Here is an 18419-nt window from a genome sequence, read left to right as displayed (position 1 = left end):
TAGGTATTACAGGTACTGCACTGCAGTGGTTTGTATCATATCTATCTAATAGACTCCAATTTGTACATGTAAATGGAGAGTCTTCTTCACACACTAAGGTCAATTATGGTGTTCCATAGGGTTCGGTGCTAGGACCAATTCTGTTTACATTATACATGCTTCCCTTAGGCAGCATCATTAGAAGACATAGTATAAATTTTCACTGCTATGCAGATGACACGCAGCTCTATCTGTCCATGAAGCCAGGTAACACACACCAATTAGTTAAACTGCAGGAATGTCTTAAAGACATAAAGACCTGGATGGCCACTAACTTTCTGCTTCTTAATTCAGAAAAAACTGAGGTTATTGTACTCGGCCCTGAAAATCTTAGAAATATGGTATCTAAGCAGATTCTTACTCTGGATGGCATTACCTTGGCCTCCAGTAACACTGTGAGAAACCTTGGAGTCATTTTTGACCAGGACATGTCCTTCAATGCACATATTAAACAAATATGTAAGACTGCTTTCTTCCATTTGTGCAACATCTCTAAAATTAGAAATATCCTGTCTCAGAGTGATGCTGAAAAACTAGTTCATGCATTTATTACTTCCAGGCTGGAATACTGTAATTCATTATTATCAGGATGTCCTAAAAACTCCCTGAAAAGTCTTCAATTAATCCAAAATGCTGCAGCAAGAGTCCTGACAGGGACTAGAAAGAGAGAGCAGATTTCTCCTGTTTTGGCTTCCCTTCATTGGCTTCCTGTTAAATCCAGAATTGAATTCAAAATCCTGCTCCTCACATAGAAGGTCTTAAATAATCAGGCCCCATCTTATCTTAATGACCTTGTAGTACCATATCACCCTATTAGAGCACTTCGCTCTCACACTGCAGGCTTACTTGTTGTTCCTAGAGTATTTAAAAGTAGAATGGGAGGCAGAGCCTTCAGTTTTCAGGCCCCTCTTCTGTGGAACCAGCTTCCAGTTTGGATTCAGGAGACAGACACTATCTCTACTTTCAAGATTAGGCTTCAAACTTTCCTTTTTGCTAAAGCATATAGTTAGGGCTGGACCAGGTGACCCTGAATCCTCCCTTAGTTATGCTGCAATAGACGTAGGCTGCCGGGGATTCCCATGATGCATTGAGTTTTTCCTTTCCAGTCACCTTTCTCACTCACTATGTGTTAACAGACCTCTCTGCATTGAATCATATCTGTTATTAATCTCTGTCTCTCTTCCACAGCATGTCTTTATCCTGTCTTCCTTCTCTCACCCTAACCGGTCGCAGCAGATGGCCCCGCCCCTCCCTGAGCCTGGTTCTGCCGGAGGTTTCTTCCTGTTAAAGGGGAGTTTTTCCTTTCCACTGTCGCCAAAGTGCTTGCTCATAGGGGGTCATATGATTGTTGGGTTTTTCTCTGTACCTATGAAGCGCCTTGAGGCGACTTTTGTTGTGATTTGGTGCTATATAAATAAAATTGAATTGAATTGAATTATAGTGCACCCCGTTCTTAAAAAAAGTAATTTCGATCAGAAAGACCCTTCCAATTATAGGCCAATATCAAAGCTTCCGTTTTTATCAAAAATTTTAGAGAAAGCCGTCTTTCTTCGAATACAGGCCTACTTAGTTGCTAATAATATTACTGACAAATACCAGTCTAGCTTTAAGCCACACCATAGCACTGAAACGGCCCTGCTAAGAGTCTATAATGATCTTCTTTTATTTACTGACTCTGGTTGCCCTGCCGTTTTAGTTTTATTGGATCGGTCTTCAGTCTTTGACATGGTTGATCATAATATACTCTTGAGGAGGCTAGAGCATGTTGTAGGCATCAAGGGCTCTGCCCTAAACCGGTTTAATTCTTACCTCACAGATAGATCCTACTCGGTTGTGATGGGAGGATACTCTTCCTCTGTTGCCCCTCTCTGCTGTGGTGTGCCCCAGGGCTCTGTATTTGGGCCTTTATTATTCTCTTTGTATATGCTACCCTTGGGCTCCATATTTGAAAAATACAATATTTCTTATCACTTTTACGCTGATGACATTCAAATCTATTGTCAACTGACTGATGGTTTGTCAGCATCACTGAACTCCCTGTACGATTGCCTGAGTGAGGTTAAAGATTGGCTGTCAGAAAATTCCCTCATTTTAAATGAGAAGAAAACTGAAGTTATGGTGTTCGATAGTCATATTCCTCGAGACCAGCTTGTTGCCCTGCTGGGGCCCCTAGCTAACTCTCTCTCTGATTCTATGCGTAACCTGGGTGTCTATTTGGATAGCTCCTTTAAGCTCGATAAGCAAGTATAATCTGTAGTTAAATCTGTTTTTTTTCAACTGCGCCAGATTTCTAAAGCTAAGCATTATATACCACACAGGGACCTGGAAAAACTTATCCACGCTTTCGTGAGCTCCAGGTTAGATTATTGTAATTCTCTCTACTGTGGTCTCCAAGCCTTCTCTCTTCGAAGGCTGCAGCTCGTTCAGAATGCTGCCGCTCGCCTTCTTACTGGAACTAGAAAATTTGACCCTATTACTCCGGCTCTTGTTGATCTACACTGGTTACCAATCAAATATCGTATTGAGTTTAAAATCTTGCTACTCACTTTTAAAATCCTGAATAACATTGCACCCAGCTACCTCACTGACCTCCTCAATCTGTACACTCCTTGTCGTGCATTAAGATCATCAGGTCAATTACTCCTGGCCCAACCTAAGTTTAGATTGAAGACCAGAGGCGATCGTGCCTTTGCTTCAGCTGCACCCAACCTTTGGAATAGCCTCCCCGCTTCTATTCGAGCCTCGGACTCTATCCAATCCTTTAAATCAAGATTGAAAGCATATCTATTTGACTTGGCTTTCCTGACCAGTTAATACCCTTTTAAATCTTTTAAAATTTTAAACTTTTAAATCTTTTATTAGATTTTATTAAATTTATTATTTTTTATTAATTTTACTGCTGTTTTTGTCTTAGCAGATTTTGTATTTATCTAACTCTCCTGGTCTGTTAGTGCCTCTATCCTGTCTGTGCTAGTGCCCGATTTGTACCCTGTTATTGACTTATGTTGACTCTCCATATTACTGTGAAGCACTTTGGTGTGCCTTCGGGTTTTTAAATGTGCTATATAAATAAAATTGTATTGTATTATTGTATTGTAATTATATTTAGCAAATATTCAGTTTTTTGTACTCCCCTTTGTACACTTAAGCTCCCTGATATTTTGGTAATCTTATGAAATTAAGTTCATTCAGCAAGTTCAGAATATTTCAAATATTTTTAACCATTTCAGGTAGTCTCTTTAAATTTTCAATATTCACATTGCGTTTTTGCTCGGAAATGCCTTTTCTAGTTCTTAGATGTAACTTGTTTCTAGCATATTTTTTTCTACCTGCAAAGCTTTTCTGCTGTAGAAGTACTTACACGACACACAATATTGCCTAAAGTAGTCACTCACCCATCCAAACTATTGAATTCAGTCACCACCTAACCCTGGCCACAGCTGTATAAAATGTATGAGGGAGAGAGAAAGCAGAAATGTGAGCATCTGTTTATGACCGTTTGTCATGAAACATAAAGACACTTGAAAATGCCTCCATGAGGGGTGGGATGCCCTCAGGCCTCTGGCCTCTGGGCCTGAGGCCCGGTCCTCTCTGGCACAGCTGGCTGCCGGCAGAGCCCGCGGGGCATGTCACTTCAACCCCCTCTGGCCTCTGCTCCATGGCTGCTGGGTGACCTCTCATTTGGGGCTCTCCTCAGCTCTTCCCAGGAGGGTGGCAAGGTTGCCCCCCTGGTGGTCCTCCTCGGGTCCTCGTATTCTGGGGCCTCTGGATGTCTGGGGCCTGGATCTCCTCCATACCTGCTTCATGCCCTGGGGGACGGAGCTATGGCTCCCCACACTCCCTAGCAGATCATTACATGGAGAAACCTTTTGAATACAAGCGCGCTCATGCTCACAGGTGTGCACACAGGTGTACACGCGGGTGTTCACAGACACAAACTACTCCTTTCTTGGCTGCAACCTCAAAGCACGTTGTGTGCTGTCAATCTTGCGTACTGCACAATAACATGTAATATTTAGTATCTACTGTTATCTACTGTAAGCTAGTTTATTGTGATAGTGTTGTATTTATTATGTTGCTCTTTCTTGTTTGTTTTCTCTTCTGTTTTTTCTTATCTCCATACAGGTGTTTTGTTTGTTTTTCTTTGTTTTTCTTCCCCCCTTTTCTCACCATCTCTTCTCCCCTCTATTTTTCTTTCTCTCCCTCTCTTTCTTTCATTATTTCTCCCTGTCCTATCCCCCAGTCATGTCTGTCCCGTCTGTAACAACCGAAAATAAAATAAAATAAATACATAATTATAATAAAGGTCAATCAAATGGACCAATATGGCAAGGCCATGATGATCCAATTGGTAAAGTAAAGCCGCTTGGCATCTTTTTTGGCCTTCAGACAACAATTCTGATGGCTAAAGATTCAAACGGGACAGGCAAAAAAAAAAAAGAAAAAAAAAGAAAATGCCGCCATGAGCCAGAGGCAGACAGGGAAAGACCAAGGAGACCCCAGTCGTCCATAATCCCCCAGGAGTGATGAAGACATGCGGTCACACAGTCCCATGACAACCGTGTATTCACCCCAGCAGAGGGACGAAGTAGGCCCCAGACGGAGTGTCCATAGCCAAGGGCAAGAGTACCAGGGGACTAGAAGCAGCAGACAGCCAACCATCCCACAACATAGAGGATAGGGGGCCGGACCCTAGGCCCCCAAGAACCGCTCTGGAGTCCCCCACAGCACGCCACCCCAGAACACAACCCTTCAAGGGATCAGGCATCGCAACCATGCCCAGTCCGGTATCCTGGAGCCACTAAAGCCCCTTTTCCATTAATACCTACTCAGATCAACTCGGCACTGTTTGCCAAAGTTTTAGGGGTTTTCCATTAGGCTTTAGTACCTGGTACCAGGTACTTTGGTAGTATCTGCTTGGCCAGGGTTCCAAACAATCTGAGTAGGTATTGGGACATCATCAGACTGCATGCCACCGATTGGCTGGTCAGTGGCGTCACTCGATGAGTCATGTGAGCCTCTCAATTACGAAACTCAAAACCACCATTTTTTAAATGACGGAACTGGCTACAAAAAAACAACACTGTGGTCTCCAAGTCTGGCGAAAAGCCACAAACCGAGCACCAGATATATCGTCGATTTGACATCCACCTTTCTTGTAGCATTCATTTCACATACTAATGATGTCACGGGACACTCATCAGCATTGCTTTGATGACAACCACGCACATAAGATAGTACTGGATTGTAATGGAAAACCAGTCGATCCAAGTCGAGTTGTGGCGATCCATGGCAAGTCAATCCGAGTAGGTACTAATGGATAAAGGGGCCCAAATGCCCAAGTCCCGGGGGGGCAACAACCAGTGTGGAGCAGCGGGGAGGGGAATCCTTTCACCCTCAATAACAATGTCAAAGAGGGATTAAGGCTCAGGAAGACCCACACCCAGGCCTAGCCCCACACAGACAAACACACACACACACAGAAACTGCACAAAGACACATATCATCCACATCTACCCCACTCTAACGTCCAGATGGGCAGCCAGCAGTGACTCCGGGAGCAGTCAACCTATACCCAGATCATCAGCCACCCCCAGCCCCAGAGAGGGTCCAGGAAACGGGGGTGTAAGAAGACCCACCTGCTCTTCCTCCCCAACGTCATATTACGCTCTATAGATTAAGAATGAGATGTCACTCAAGTTCACATGCATGTGAAGGCAGGGACTTCTAACTATCATTTTAATAATGGATCATCTCTGTATGGAAGCAATGACAATGACAATGATGCTATGACTGTTACTGTTTTGTAATGGAAAACCAGTTGATCCGAGTCAAGTTGTGGCAATCCGTGGCAAGTCGATCTGAATATGTACTAATGGAAAAGGGACTTTAGTACCAGCTCTCTTCGTTGTTTTAACTAAAGCTATAGGAAACGTCAAAAAATATGTTTCTTAAGAAAACTGATGACTGCGGTGATGCCTGTCTACCTTCACTGATCATGTCTTGCTTTTGTCTTGTCATTAAGGCTGCCAATATTAAATTCACATTTAGAGAAAGAAACTGAGCTTCTTTTGGCTTACTTTTTTGTGCAATTATTTGCATTACCCATATGGAAAAGAAATAGAAAAACTTATAAAAGACTTGCATAAGATGTGGCCTACTTCATATAGTGAATCATATAAGGTTTATATGATTTACTCATGAAAGTGGCCACTTTCTCATTACTTTCATATATTGTTTTAGTAAGTATCCAAAACATACAAGTTTCATTTATATAATTTTTCAAGGGTTCTTATATCTGTTTTCACTCTTGTATGCTTTTCATACAAGTTTCACACAAGACAGATACAAACTTTATAAGATTTATATACATCTTTTCCATATGGGTAAGTTCCAAGTTCCGAGAAGTTCCAAGGCACTGTTTAAGCAAAATAAATAGTATCTTTTGATTCTCATGACCTTTGATCTAATTGTTTCAAAATCAGTATTTCTGTTTCAAAATCTCAAGAACAAAGGTTTTCAATTTTTTTCTGGCATGGCCACCCTCAGAAACTAACATCCCACATTCAACAGTAAGGTCTAAAAAGGTGGAAGTTAAATTGCAGACAACAGCAAACTTATATTTTCCCTACAAAAATCTGTTAATAGACTGACCTGACAGGCATTATAAAGGAGCTGGTGCTCAAACTTCTTGATACCCAGGATCTGCTGGAACATCTCATATAGCTGGTCCTTGCTAAGGATGAGTTCAGAGGCAGCACTGCTTGTCACTCTCTGCTGTTGTTTCCTGGGGTCCTCTTCACCTCGGTAGATGGTATCAAATTTAGCCATCCAGGAGCTCAGCACTGTTTCTTTGCTTAGCCCATCGATTTCAGGTAAGCTGCGTACACGTTTCTCTATGTGCTTCTTAAAAACCTCCCGAGAGTCACTAGCTGAGCAGCCGCCACTCTGCACCATCCGGGAAACACGGTCACTTTTCAGGAACACCTGCAATGAATTTGCAAACCATTAGATCAGTTTGTTTTATAGTAGGTTTTACAAGAGCACAACTTTAACATCAACTCTTGATAAACATAGGGACTTCTTGTGCTAAAATAAATTGATGTACAATGAAGTGCTGCACAAATGTGTGTGTGATCAAAGTAATAAAGCTTAGGGTTTCTAAAGGGGTTAAAATGACTGGTTCTCATGTAGAAGTAAATGAGTTTAAAATGTCCTGAACAACATTAAAGTGACCTGTTCGAAAAGGCGATGTTGTTTGGGTCAGGAAAAAAACTCCTTGCAGGTGAAGTTTGCCTTCTATTATGTTCATTTTGTTAGAGGATTTTTTTCTGTTTTTTATCCCAAAGGATGACATTTTGTGCCATAACCTAAAAACAATGACACAAGGAAAAAAAACGTCACAGCTTGTGGACTCTTTAATATGTTATTTTATAATTAGGTTATTTATCTATAAAGAATTGAGTTTTAACTTAATTCCAGATATCACAGGTTACATTCAAAGGTCAAGAGTTTTCAGGTCTGAATGAAAACAAATATGTTACAAAAGAGCTTGCAAGAACTTGGTGAGAAAACTTGGAGAATAAAATATGACAATATGTAAAAAAAAGAAAAAAAAAGAAATACTTTCACTGGCAAAACTGTTTCAGTCATATTTTTATACGACATTCCTAGAGAGCTGAGGAGGAAAAGACGGGGGTGTCGTGCTGGGAGGGAGTGCTGTCCCCCGAGAAGGAGATGTTATAGACCATCTCTCGCTTCTGTAATCACTGGAAATGTAAGATCACTGCCCAATAAAGATGGATGAGCTCACGTCGCTAACCTGGTCTCAGAGGGAATACCGGCAATGTATTCTATTCTGTACAGTTGTGTACTGTATTTATTCTTATTTTATTTTATTCTAATTTTTGCTTCATAACTTTTGCACTGTCCACTTCCTGCTGTGACAAAACAAATTTCCCACGTGTGGGACTAATAAAGGTTATCTTATCTTATCTTAGCTTCATGATGCTAACAGAATCCTGGCTAACACCGCTAACTCCGGACACAAGCGTGACGCTCCCTGGATTCCAGCTGCTGAGGGCGGAGAGGACGAGAGAGAGCGGTAAGAGGAAAGGAGGGGGACTGGCAGTGTTTGTGAATGACAGATGGTGTAACCCTGGGCACATCACTGTGAAAGAACAACTCTGCAGCAGAGACATTGAGCATCCCACAACCTATCCTCTAGGTTGTGGGATGGTTGGCTGTCTGCTGCTTCTAGTCCCCTGGTACTCTTGCCCTTGGCTATGGACACTCTGTCTGGGGCCTACTTCTTCCCTCTGCTGGGGTGAATACACGGTTGTCATGGGACTGTGTGACCGCATGTCTTCATCACTCCTGGGAGGATTATGGACGACTGGGGTCTCCTTGGTCTTTCCCTGTCTGTCTCTGGCTCATGGCAGCATTTTCAAGTGTCTTTATGTCTCATGACAAACGGTCATAAACAGACGCTCACATTTCTGCTTTCTCTCTCCCTCATACATTTTATACAACTGTCACCAGGGTTAGGTGGTGACTGAATTCAATAATTTGGATGGGTGAGTGACTACTTTAGGCAATATTGTGTGTCGTGTAAATACTTCTACAGAGCTGTTAGCCGTTAGCATGCATCCGTACTACCTGCCCTGGGAATTCTCGCATGTTATCACAACAACTTGGCCAATGCGGATGCAGCCTGTGATACTCTCCACACTGTGGTCAGCAGACTGCAAACGCAATCTCCAAGAGCCCTTCTCCTAATATCATGGGACTTTAATCATGTCTCACTGAACTCCACACTGCCCACCTTCACCTAGTATGTGATATGCTCAACCAGAGACAATAAAACACTGAACTTACTAAGATAAGATAAGATAAGATAACTCTTTATTGTCATTGCACAGTCATACATAGTACAGTAGTACAATGAAACTGGAAAACTGTCCTACGTCGGCACTACATATAACACAACACGACACGATATGACATCACAACGCAACACAAACAACACAACACAGTATATTAACTTAGTAAATAAAAAATAGAATAAGTGTGTGTGTATTGCACACTGTTATTATTGCACATTAATTATTATTGCACCTTGTTATGAATATAAATATTATTATTGTTATTGTTTTAAACATTGTTACCTCCCCCCTAAAAAAGTCCAGGTAGGTAGCCAGTCAGGTCAGCTATTTGCATTGATTAGGGCTGTTGTAAAAGCTGTCCTTGAGTCTGTTTGTCCGGGAGCTCAGCAGCCTGAACCTCCTGCCAGACGGTAGCAGCTTAAACACCCGGTGTCCTGGGTGTGTGCAGTCCTGTAGGATGCTGCACGCCCTCTTGAGACAGCGAGTGCTGTACAGGTCCTTCAGGGAGGGAAGAGGATCTCCAATGATTTTTTGGGCCATATTGATGACCCTCTGGAGTGCCTTTCTGTGTGCTGCGGTGCAGCTGGAGAACCACACACTGATGCAATGTGTCAGCACACTTTCAATGGAGCAGCGGTAGAAGACGGTCAGCAGCTCCTTCTTCAGGTCCATTTTTCTGAGGATTCTCAGAAAGTGGAGACGCTGTTGGGCCTTCTTTAAATCTGCAGAGGTGTTAGAGCTCCATTGGAGGTCTGTGTCTATGTGCACACCCAGAAACTTGAAACTGGAGACCCTTTCCACGCACTCCCTGTTGATGCTGACAGGCTGCAGCTCAGACTTCCTCCTTCTGAAGTCAACTACCAGTTCTTTTGTCTTGTTGGTATTGAGGTCCAGGTTGTTATCTACACACCAATCTGACAGCCTCTGAACTTCAGCTCTGTACGCCGTCTCATCTCCCCCTGAGATGAGCCCTACCACGGTGGTATCATCTGCAAACTTGATGACTGTGTTGTCTGGGTGGGTACTAACACAGTCATGTGTGTACAGAGTGTACAGAGTACTGTACGCCAATGCAGAAGAGCTATACAGTTCATCACCTCTCCCTCCCCTGGGCAGATCTGATCACAACCTGGTGCACCTTGTCCCTGTGTATGAGCCCTTAGTGTGCAGGGAGCCACCAGCCACCAGCAAAGTCCAGAGATGGTCGGAGGAGAGCGAAGAGGCTCCTAAGGATTGTCTTGAGCCTACTGTGTGGGAGGTGATCTGTGACGACCACGGAGAGGACATTTACAGCCTTGTGACATGCATTACGGACTATATTAACTTCTGTGTGGATAACACCTCACCCACCAGGACTGTGCGGTGTTTCTCTAACAATAAACCTTGGATTACCCCAGAAATTAAATTAAGCAGAAGAGGAGAGCCTTCAAATTCAGAGACAAGGAGGAGCTGAAAAGGGTGCAGAGAGAGCTGAGGGGACTGATAAGGAATGGGAAGGACAGCTACAGGTAGAGGATGGAGACCCAGAAGTCTGGAGAGGCCTCAGAACCATCTCGGGGCACAAACATCAGAACGCTCTGCCTGGGAGGGATGTGAGGTGGGCAAATGAACTGAATCATTTCTTTAACAGATTTGATTCATCCATGAGGCAGTCTCCAACATCAGCTGCAGACTCACCCACCCCCACTGCTGCTGTTCCACCTCTGACACCTCAGACACTTCACACCTCCTCTATTCACCCTGCTCACCCCTCCCCACCCCCAACAACAGCATCCAATACACAATCAACACAAGGCTCCAGCCTGTCTCTCTCAACCATCCAGGTTAGGAGGGAACTGAGGAGGATTAAAGCCAAGAAGGCAGCGGGTCCAGATGGCATCAGCTCGAAGGTCATCAGGTCCTGCGCAGACCAACTGTGTGGGGTGATGGAGTGCATCTTCAACCAGAGCCTGAGGCTGGGGAGAGTCCCACAGCTCTAGAAAACCTCCTGTGTTATACCAGTGCCAAAGACTTCATGCCCCAAGGACCTCAACAGCTACAGGCCGGTGGCTCTGACATCCCACCTGATGAAGACCCTGGAGCAGCTGGTCCTGGTTCAGCTTCAGCACCTGCTGAACTCATCACTGGACCCACTTCAGTTTGCCTACCAGCCTGGCACTGGAGCGGATGATGCCGTCATTCACCTCCTACATCATTCCCTCTCTTACCTGGAGACCGCTGGGAGCACTGTGAGAATCATGTTCTTCGATTTCTCCAGTGCCTTTAACACCATACTGCCCACAGTCCTGAAGGACAAGCTGGAGAACTCAGGAGTGGACCATCACCTCACTACATGGATTTTGGACTACCTCGCCGACTGACCACAGTATGTGAGAGCTCAGGGCTGTGTTTCAAACAGGGTCATCTGCAGTACGGGGGCCCCACAGGGAACGGTTCTGGCTCCGTTCCTCTTCACCATCTACACTGCAGACTTCTCCCACAACTCCACCCAGTGCTTCCTGCAGAAGTTCTCTGATGACTCTGCAATAGTCGGCCTCATCACTGATGGGGACGACAGGGAGTACAGAGAACTTGTGGTGGATTTTTGTGTGATATGTATAACTATGTAACTATATACTCTATATATCTATGTGCACTGAACATATATATTTTTTAACTTTCATGTAGAGTCTTGAGCACAAGACATTTTTGCTTCACCGAGGTTTATTAAGGTGGTACAAGAACAGGGCAGTTAATGTAAGGGGAGAGTTCTCCTGAATAATTTACTCTCCGGTAACTAACCTCTTCCAATACACACTCAACGTCTTTCATGCAGCACAACCAAAACAGTAACATTGTAACAGAGATCCTGAACACATCACAATAAAATATCATACGATATGAACACACACACACACACACACACGCACACGCACACAATAAATGTTACATGGTAGTAGAGATACTGAAAACAACATAATGAGATCACTGTCATGTACACACACACACTATAAACCTACACTGGAGTGTTTATTTTTATGTAATGCATTTAACTCATATATTTGATGTAGTTAGGCCAAGTATTATTCACATTAATATCATAAGATTATCATAAAAACTATGCTATTTGCTGTACTAATGTGTGACCTTTGACCATGTTGTGACCTATTGTCAGAGGGTAAAGCAAAGGGTTAACCTATTGGTGTCACTTTGGACCGGGCCCTCAGCCAGCGCCAGGTGTGAACTCTGGCCGGTATCTGACCCCAGCAGCTGTGCGGGGCGTGTGGGAAAGTTACCCAGCAGCAGGGGGCGGCGACACTGGTCCCTATATTAGGGGACCAGAGGACGCCCCCAGGGCTCTTTTCCTCCTGCTGCTGCTACCTGTCCGTCTCCGTGTTGCTCTGCTGTCTGTGCTTAAGGCTGTGCACCCCGGGGTTTTTGCTTTGCTTGCTTTCTGCTTTGTAATTTTCTTGCTAAATGTCTGTATGTATTTTTCCTGCTGTTCATATGATTCAGTGTATTAAACTCTGTTCCAAGAATTCTAGTCTCTTACAGAGCATCTTTTTGAGTGTCTTGGTTTTAATTGGATTTGGATCTCCACATCGTTGGTGGGAGAAGGTTATCAGAATGGCTTCAAAATTTGCGACCACAATTGGCGACCACGAAGGGACAAGGAATTAAGGTGATTGCTGGGAGCCTTGGGGAATGCCAAAGCCTTGCACATCAGAGAACACCAAGCGGCCGCTACAATAAGGTAAGCAGAGTTTTTTTTCTGCTCAATGTTGGTGTTGTCTGAGTGCAGAGGGGGGTTCCACCTTGGCTCCAAGTAGATTTCACCTAACCTTGAAAAGGACTTTAATCAAATGGTCGCTGTTATTCTAAGTAATAAAGTGTTACACTGTAAAAATAATGCTAGTTGCGGATGCTGAAGGAGTGGAGTTTAATACTGCATCATATGTGTGTGTGTTATTCCTGTAACTTGTGTGACCCGCGGGGGGAGTGTGAGTGAGCGCTGTATGTGTGTGTGCGTATGTGGGGTGTGTGTGTGAAAGGCTGCTCTGCCCTGTGCTGGAGTATGACTCCAGGGCTGTGTTGGGGGAGTTTGGGTTTATCTTTCCGCTATTCTTTAGTGCATCTGAAGAATAGGCGTAAGTTGCGCAGAAGTAAAAAGTTGAAGTGATGAAAAGTGATGAAAAGTGATAAAAGTGATGAAAAGTGAAATATATGTCGGCACCCCCAAGGTGGTTACCGCTGGAAACCTAGTTATCCATTTAGGTAGATAAGGTGACACAGGCTAACTAGGTTAACCATTTAATTGGTTAACCTGGTTAACCCCAAGTGAATTGCTAGGTAGTCAGGACTGCTCGGGCTTTGGGGGATTTTTGGGGATAAATTCCTAGCCAGTAACGCGGGGACTTGGGGCTCACAGTAGGGATCTGAGGGCTTTCGAGTCCACCGGTCTGGACGGGCTAGATGAAATGCGCGCGTCGCGGAATGAAAGGCGACACCTTCGGCCCAAGTGTAAATATGTAAATAGCTGTTACTAACCCTTAAGTATAATCGCTGCTGTAAATATTGCTAAGTAGTAGTCTAGAGTATAACAATGTATTGCTGTAAATATTGCTTAAAATAACTCTTGCTGTAAATAAGAGGAATACGCGTAAGGGGTGGGTTTTGATAAATAAATACGGAAAAGGGAAGTTAGTAGGTAGATAAGTAAAAAGTTGTAGAGGGACTGATTTGAGAGACTTAAAAAAAAAACTGAGCTCTCTGTGCTGCAGAGCGCTGTGTCTGCAGGCAGTTTGTGAATCATCCCTAAGGTATGTGGAGGAGTGAGAGGAGCATCAGAGCAGTTAAAAGAGATAAGTCTGCAAAAATTAAGAGTTGTTGAATATAAAGAGGAAAATAGACACTGCTGCTGAAAAATAATGCTGTTGTTTAAGGAATTTAAACAGAAAGATCTGTAGAAATAATATTTGTCAAGCAGCAATATGAAGTAAGGTGGAAAATTTGTGGGTAAAATTGAGTAAAAGAAGATATTAATTACCAAAATAGGGATAATGAGTAAATAGGGATTGCAGGCATTTTTTGGGGGGATTATTAGCTTAATAAAAGTATGACCAAAAGTTAAATAAATTGGAAATAGAGCTGCTTGACTAAAGTAAAAAGAAGGATAACCTAACCTAGAGCTAAATTATAACATATCCAAACTAATAACAGTAAGAATGAGAACTATAAATTAATTCTAATAATAAAACATAGCTGGGATAAAACCCAGGCCTAAAATAATTAGAGGAAAAGTAAATAAATCACACAAACAAATAATAAATGAAATAGGGAGGTTTGTGCTGTGTGTGGAGAAATATAGACGGTAGTGGTGATGATCTAAGAACAGCTGAACATCTTAGTAAGGAATGAGAGATAGAGACCAAATAAAAAGAACATGTTTGGGCTACAACGGAGATAAGAGAGTCAAAAGAGCTTCCATAAATTGATCTCAGTAAAATGCAGGAGTTGTAAAAGAATCTAATAATGTCTCAGAGTTTGCATGTGAAATGTATATGAGGGTTTGTTATCACTCACCAAAGAAATAGTAAATAATGTTGTAGAAAGTTCTGCCGAGGGGTCATAAACTCACCCAAAAGCATACAGAGAGTGCAAGAGGCACCTGAGTAATATGATGTGAAATGAATGATTGTTGGAAATAAATTGTGTGAAGCTTAGAGGAGTTCAGAATAAACAGGCTGACATGTGGGGTGAAGTGGTCATGAGGACGAATAATGAACAAATTAACAAAAAGAGACACCTGCTAGAGATCTGTTTAAAATGCTGCCATCACAAATAAGTAGTTGGGAAGAGAAAAGAAGGTAGAGAGGGTTTAAATGCAACTAACTGATATATTAAACCCAGAGCATAAGAGCTAAAATCACTGGATGGAAAATAGTGAAGTGAAATAGAAGAGTTTTGTTGGAAATGGTGGTTTAATAAGTCAGAGATTGTGACTTAACAATTTCAAGTAAAGTTTAGCACCTGTTGAGTGTGGCAGAGGGAGACAGTAGCAGAGAAAAGGAAAAGTGTTGTACTGAGAGAGCTCACATCAGCTGAGCCGCTGCTGCAGGAGGCGGCCCGTAAACAGCATCACAGGGTGTAGCTGGCTCAAGTTGCTCAGACTGTGGAGTGTGTGGGGTGGGCCCCAAAATCCTGCCAAGAGTGTCCTTGACCAGTGCACAGGCTTTCAAGTGATCTAAGCCAAATGCAAGTGTGTGAGAAGAAGAGTAAAAGACTGATCTGCATGTCTCAAAGAGGTTATTGTTATGGTGAGCTTGTGCGAAGCTCAGAGGAGTCACCCGAGACAGGAAGCAAAATTGTTTGCTTAAAAAAGAAAAAAAAAGAAAAAGATGTAACTTGTTTGTAAAGTTTAAGGCCCACAGCAGTGAAGATGCTTAAACAAGTGATCAAATGCTGAGTACTATGAACAAAAAACAACAAAAATGTAAAAAAGAATAGCACCCATTAGAGTGAGGAACAGGAAGAAAGAAGCTCTAAATTTGAGAATAAAATATTAGAAGAAACACCTGGGAGGAAAATGATAAGGCCAGTAAACTGGTTCTCAGGTAAATTAAAATAAATATAACAAACTATTAAAACAGGAACAGGGAAGTCAGACAGAACTGAATGACAGAGGGGCATAAGACATAACAGTAGAGAAACAGTGGAAAGAATTGAGAATAATATAATTCAGTGAGTAAACAAAAAGCCTAAATACAATGACAGCTGATTAGAGTGTAATGGTAACAATAACAAGACAGTAATTAGAAAGATGTAATAAATAATGCCATTAAGTGTAATAGTAAAGTAAGAGAAAGAGTAGGTATGAATGAAAAGTGATTACACTCGAGCACTGAAGAGAAAAAAATTAAAAAAGTGTAAATTTAAAGAAAAAGAATATTTGGCTGGGAAAAGAAACAATAGAAATAAATTTGTGGGATGCATGGCTGGTTAACCTGCAGCTGTGGATCATTAGAAATGCTGATCAATAAATAAAAAGCATGATTAGATATTGTATGGGGGAAGGGATTATTAAAGGGATCTTTGGTATCTAAAACACTCGCCTTGATGCTGGTCAGACTGTGTGTAATCCTTCTTCTATAGCTATGAGAGAAATAACATTTAGACGAGCTTCAGAGGTGCGTGACATAAGAGGGCCTTAACCCTTTAAGGCCTCGAGTGTCAGGCTTGAATCAGGAAATATTTAAGTTTTAAGAGTCCCAAAACATCAGAGTGATTTTTACCATCCAAGAAAGTAAATAAATAAATAAATTGCACTTTATACATTTAAGGAATAACTTGCAAAATGCTGTCTTTAGCAAATGCAATATGGTAATTCTTACATATGCAAAATTACTATTGTTTTTAATTTGTCAAGTTTAATAGGTGTTGTGACAAAATTTGGGGGTAATTGTTTCAGGAATCAGGGTTTTGAATAGTGACAGGGTTAATCCCACAGCTGCATCTTGTCACTTACAGGAAAGTTGAGCAGAAAAACATAAAACTGTTGTATATGATAATAAAGCCCCTATGATCTTGTTTTAGTTTTACAAGGAAAATAGAAGCAAATATAGATAAATCTCTGCTAAATCTAAGCTCCCTGAATAAGCAGTGTGCATCATGCAGGTGGACATACACAGGAGCAGGGTTTGGAGGGGATGACAGAGCCTTTGTTCCAGCAAAAGCTGGTGATTAGAAAGAAAACACATTGACCTAAAATGCAATAAGGAGAAATCAAAAGTTGAGCCTTTGTATTAAAAAAACCACGACAAAAGTGATTATGGCTTAGAGGAGGAGAGGTAAACACGAGAAAGTCAGAGATGTAGGACAGGTGGGACAAAGACAGTTGTGAGTCAGAGGAAAGGACGCTAAATAGGAGAATTCAAAGACCAGGAGTAAGATAATGGAGAGTAACATGAGGTCGAGCTCACAGGCAAAAGGGAAAAAAAAAGGTGGAGCAAATGAAAACAGTTACTAACTAACTGATGTATGCACACACTCGAAACAATGACTCTCCTGCTATGAAAAAAAAAAAAGAAGGAAATAACTCCTTACAGATGAAGGAGCTCACCAACTGAAGGGGAGAAACACAGAGCACCAGTGAAAGACAGCAGGCCATGAGTCTGTGGAGAAGAGCAACACTGGCACTGCGAAGGCCTATGTCACTGATGAGGCCTGTACAAGGGTGGAGAGGAGGAATCAGCTGTATGACGACATCCAATGGCTGGCACATGTGAAAGCCCAGGAACTCCAGAGAGGAGTGTCCAAGTGAAGATCCACAATTCATGAAACCGAGTCTCCTCGAGTCCAATGAAAGACTGTATCTGCAGAGGGCTGGAAAAGTGTATTAAAACACACTTTTAGTCAGCTGACATACTCATCAATCTGCTGAGGACTGACAATCGGTGGCCTCTACGAGCCAACATCGTCTGCATCTGGGATGTTCGCTGTGTGCATGTTCCTGGAGAACTCCGAGAGGAATGTGGGCAGCACCATAACAACAAGGAATTTACTGCCAAGAGAAATCTTCAGTACATGGACTGTGACTGATACCAGAGTACCTAACTATCCATGATATCTGCAGTGAACAACATGAAGCAGCTGCATCAGGAATGCTCCCAGCAAACTAATAAGTTTAAAGCCCTGGGCTCCACCCCTTGTGTTACTCTCCCAGTAGAAAAAGAATACAAATAATAAGAACTAGGCCACATGAAAGCATTAGATAGGAGATTATTAGAAATATATTCATTACTAACACTCTTACCTTAGAATATTATTTAAGATTAGGAAATTTGAATACATAAAGGGTGCAGACATGACTCTCACTGACACTAGAACAGATACATACAGAGCATTAGAACCTCAGTAGGGCAGGGGACAGATAAGTAAACTTAGAGAAGTTATTAATCACCTTATGAGCATTGCATTATTGAAGGGATGAGACCTATACATGGGGATTTACTAAAAGTTGGGGTACTGATGAAACTCAGGATCCCTGGTAACATGAAATGAGAAATTTAAACATCTGCTGTTTCTGACCCTGGTACACTGCTCTTGGGTATCCTCCTGACATGTATGTAACTGTGTGGGTGCAAATATGTGTGAATCTGTATGCAGATATGACAAATAATCTGTCTTTTATCTTTTTCAGTGCGGCTACATATAGACCAGTGGCAGCTACTTCTGTTCATGTGTTGAAGCTAATAGTAAGATGCTAGCTCTAAGCGTGCAGCACTAAACCATCCATAGTGCGATAATTCAGTGTGTGTGCAATTTGTAGTTACTTTCAAACGGAAGAAAGATAAAAATGAATGCAGTGTGGAGGAGAAAGCAGCGAAGGATTCTGTCATAATCTTAACTGCATTGGGAAAAGGGGGGAACATATAGCTTAGCAGAGCTAAATTGTTAACTCTCCCAAAGAATGAACCCCCCCCAAAAAGAGAAAATCTAAATTATCAGATATTTTGG

The 18419-nt window shown here is 42.2% G+C and overlaps 1 protein-coding gene across 5 annotated transcripts in view; it reads right to left on the bottom strand.

Annotated features, from left to right (window-relative positions):
- The window catches only part of LOC100708976 (calcium-dependent secretion activator 1), a 331413-nt gene that overhangs the window by 231634 nt on the left and 81360 nt on the right, over positions 1–18419 (bottom strand). For 4 of the 5 annotated variants that reach the window (XM_019358540.2, XM_019358541.2, XM_005452187.4 and 1 more), the window contains exon 3: positions 6694–7026. The exons of the other annotated variant lie outside the window; for it this stretch is intronic. In XM_019358540.2, the coding sequence (XP_019214085.1) occupies positions 6694–7026 (333 nt within the window). The remainder of the gene's footprint in view (positions 1–6693; positions 7027–18419) is intronic. 5 annotated transcript variants of the gene reach the window in all.

Source organism: Oreochromis niloticus, linkage group LG5 (genome assembly GCF_001858045.2).
Source record: "Oreochromis niloticus isolate F11D_XX linkage group LG5, O_niloticus_UMD_NMBU, whole genome shotgun sequence".
NCBI lineage: Eukaryota > Metazoa > Chordata > Actinopteri > Cichliformes > Cichlidae > Oreochromis > Oreochromis niloticus.
This window is presented reverse-complemented; position numbering and strand designations above follow the sequence as displayed.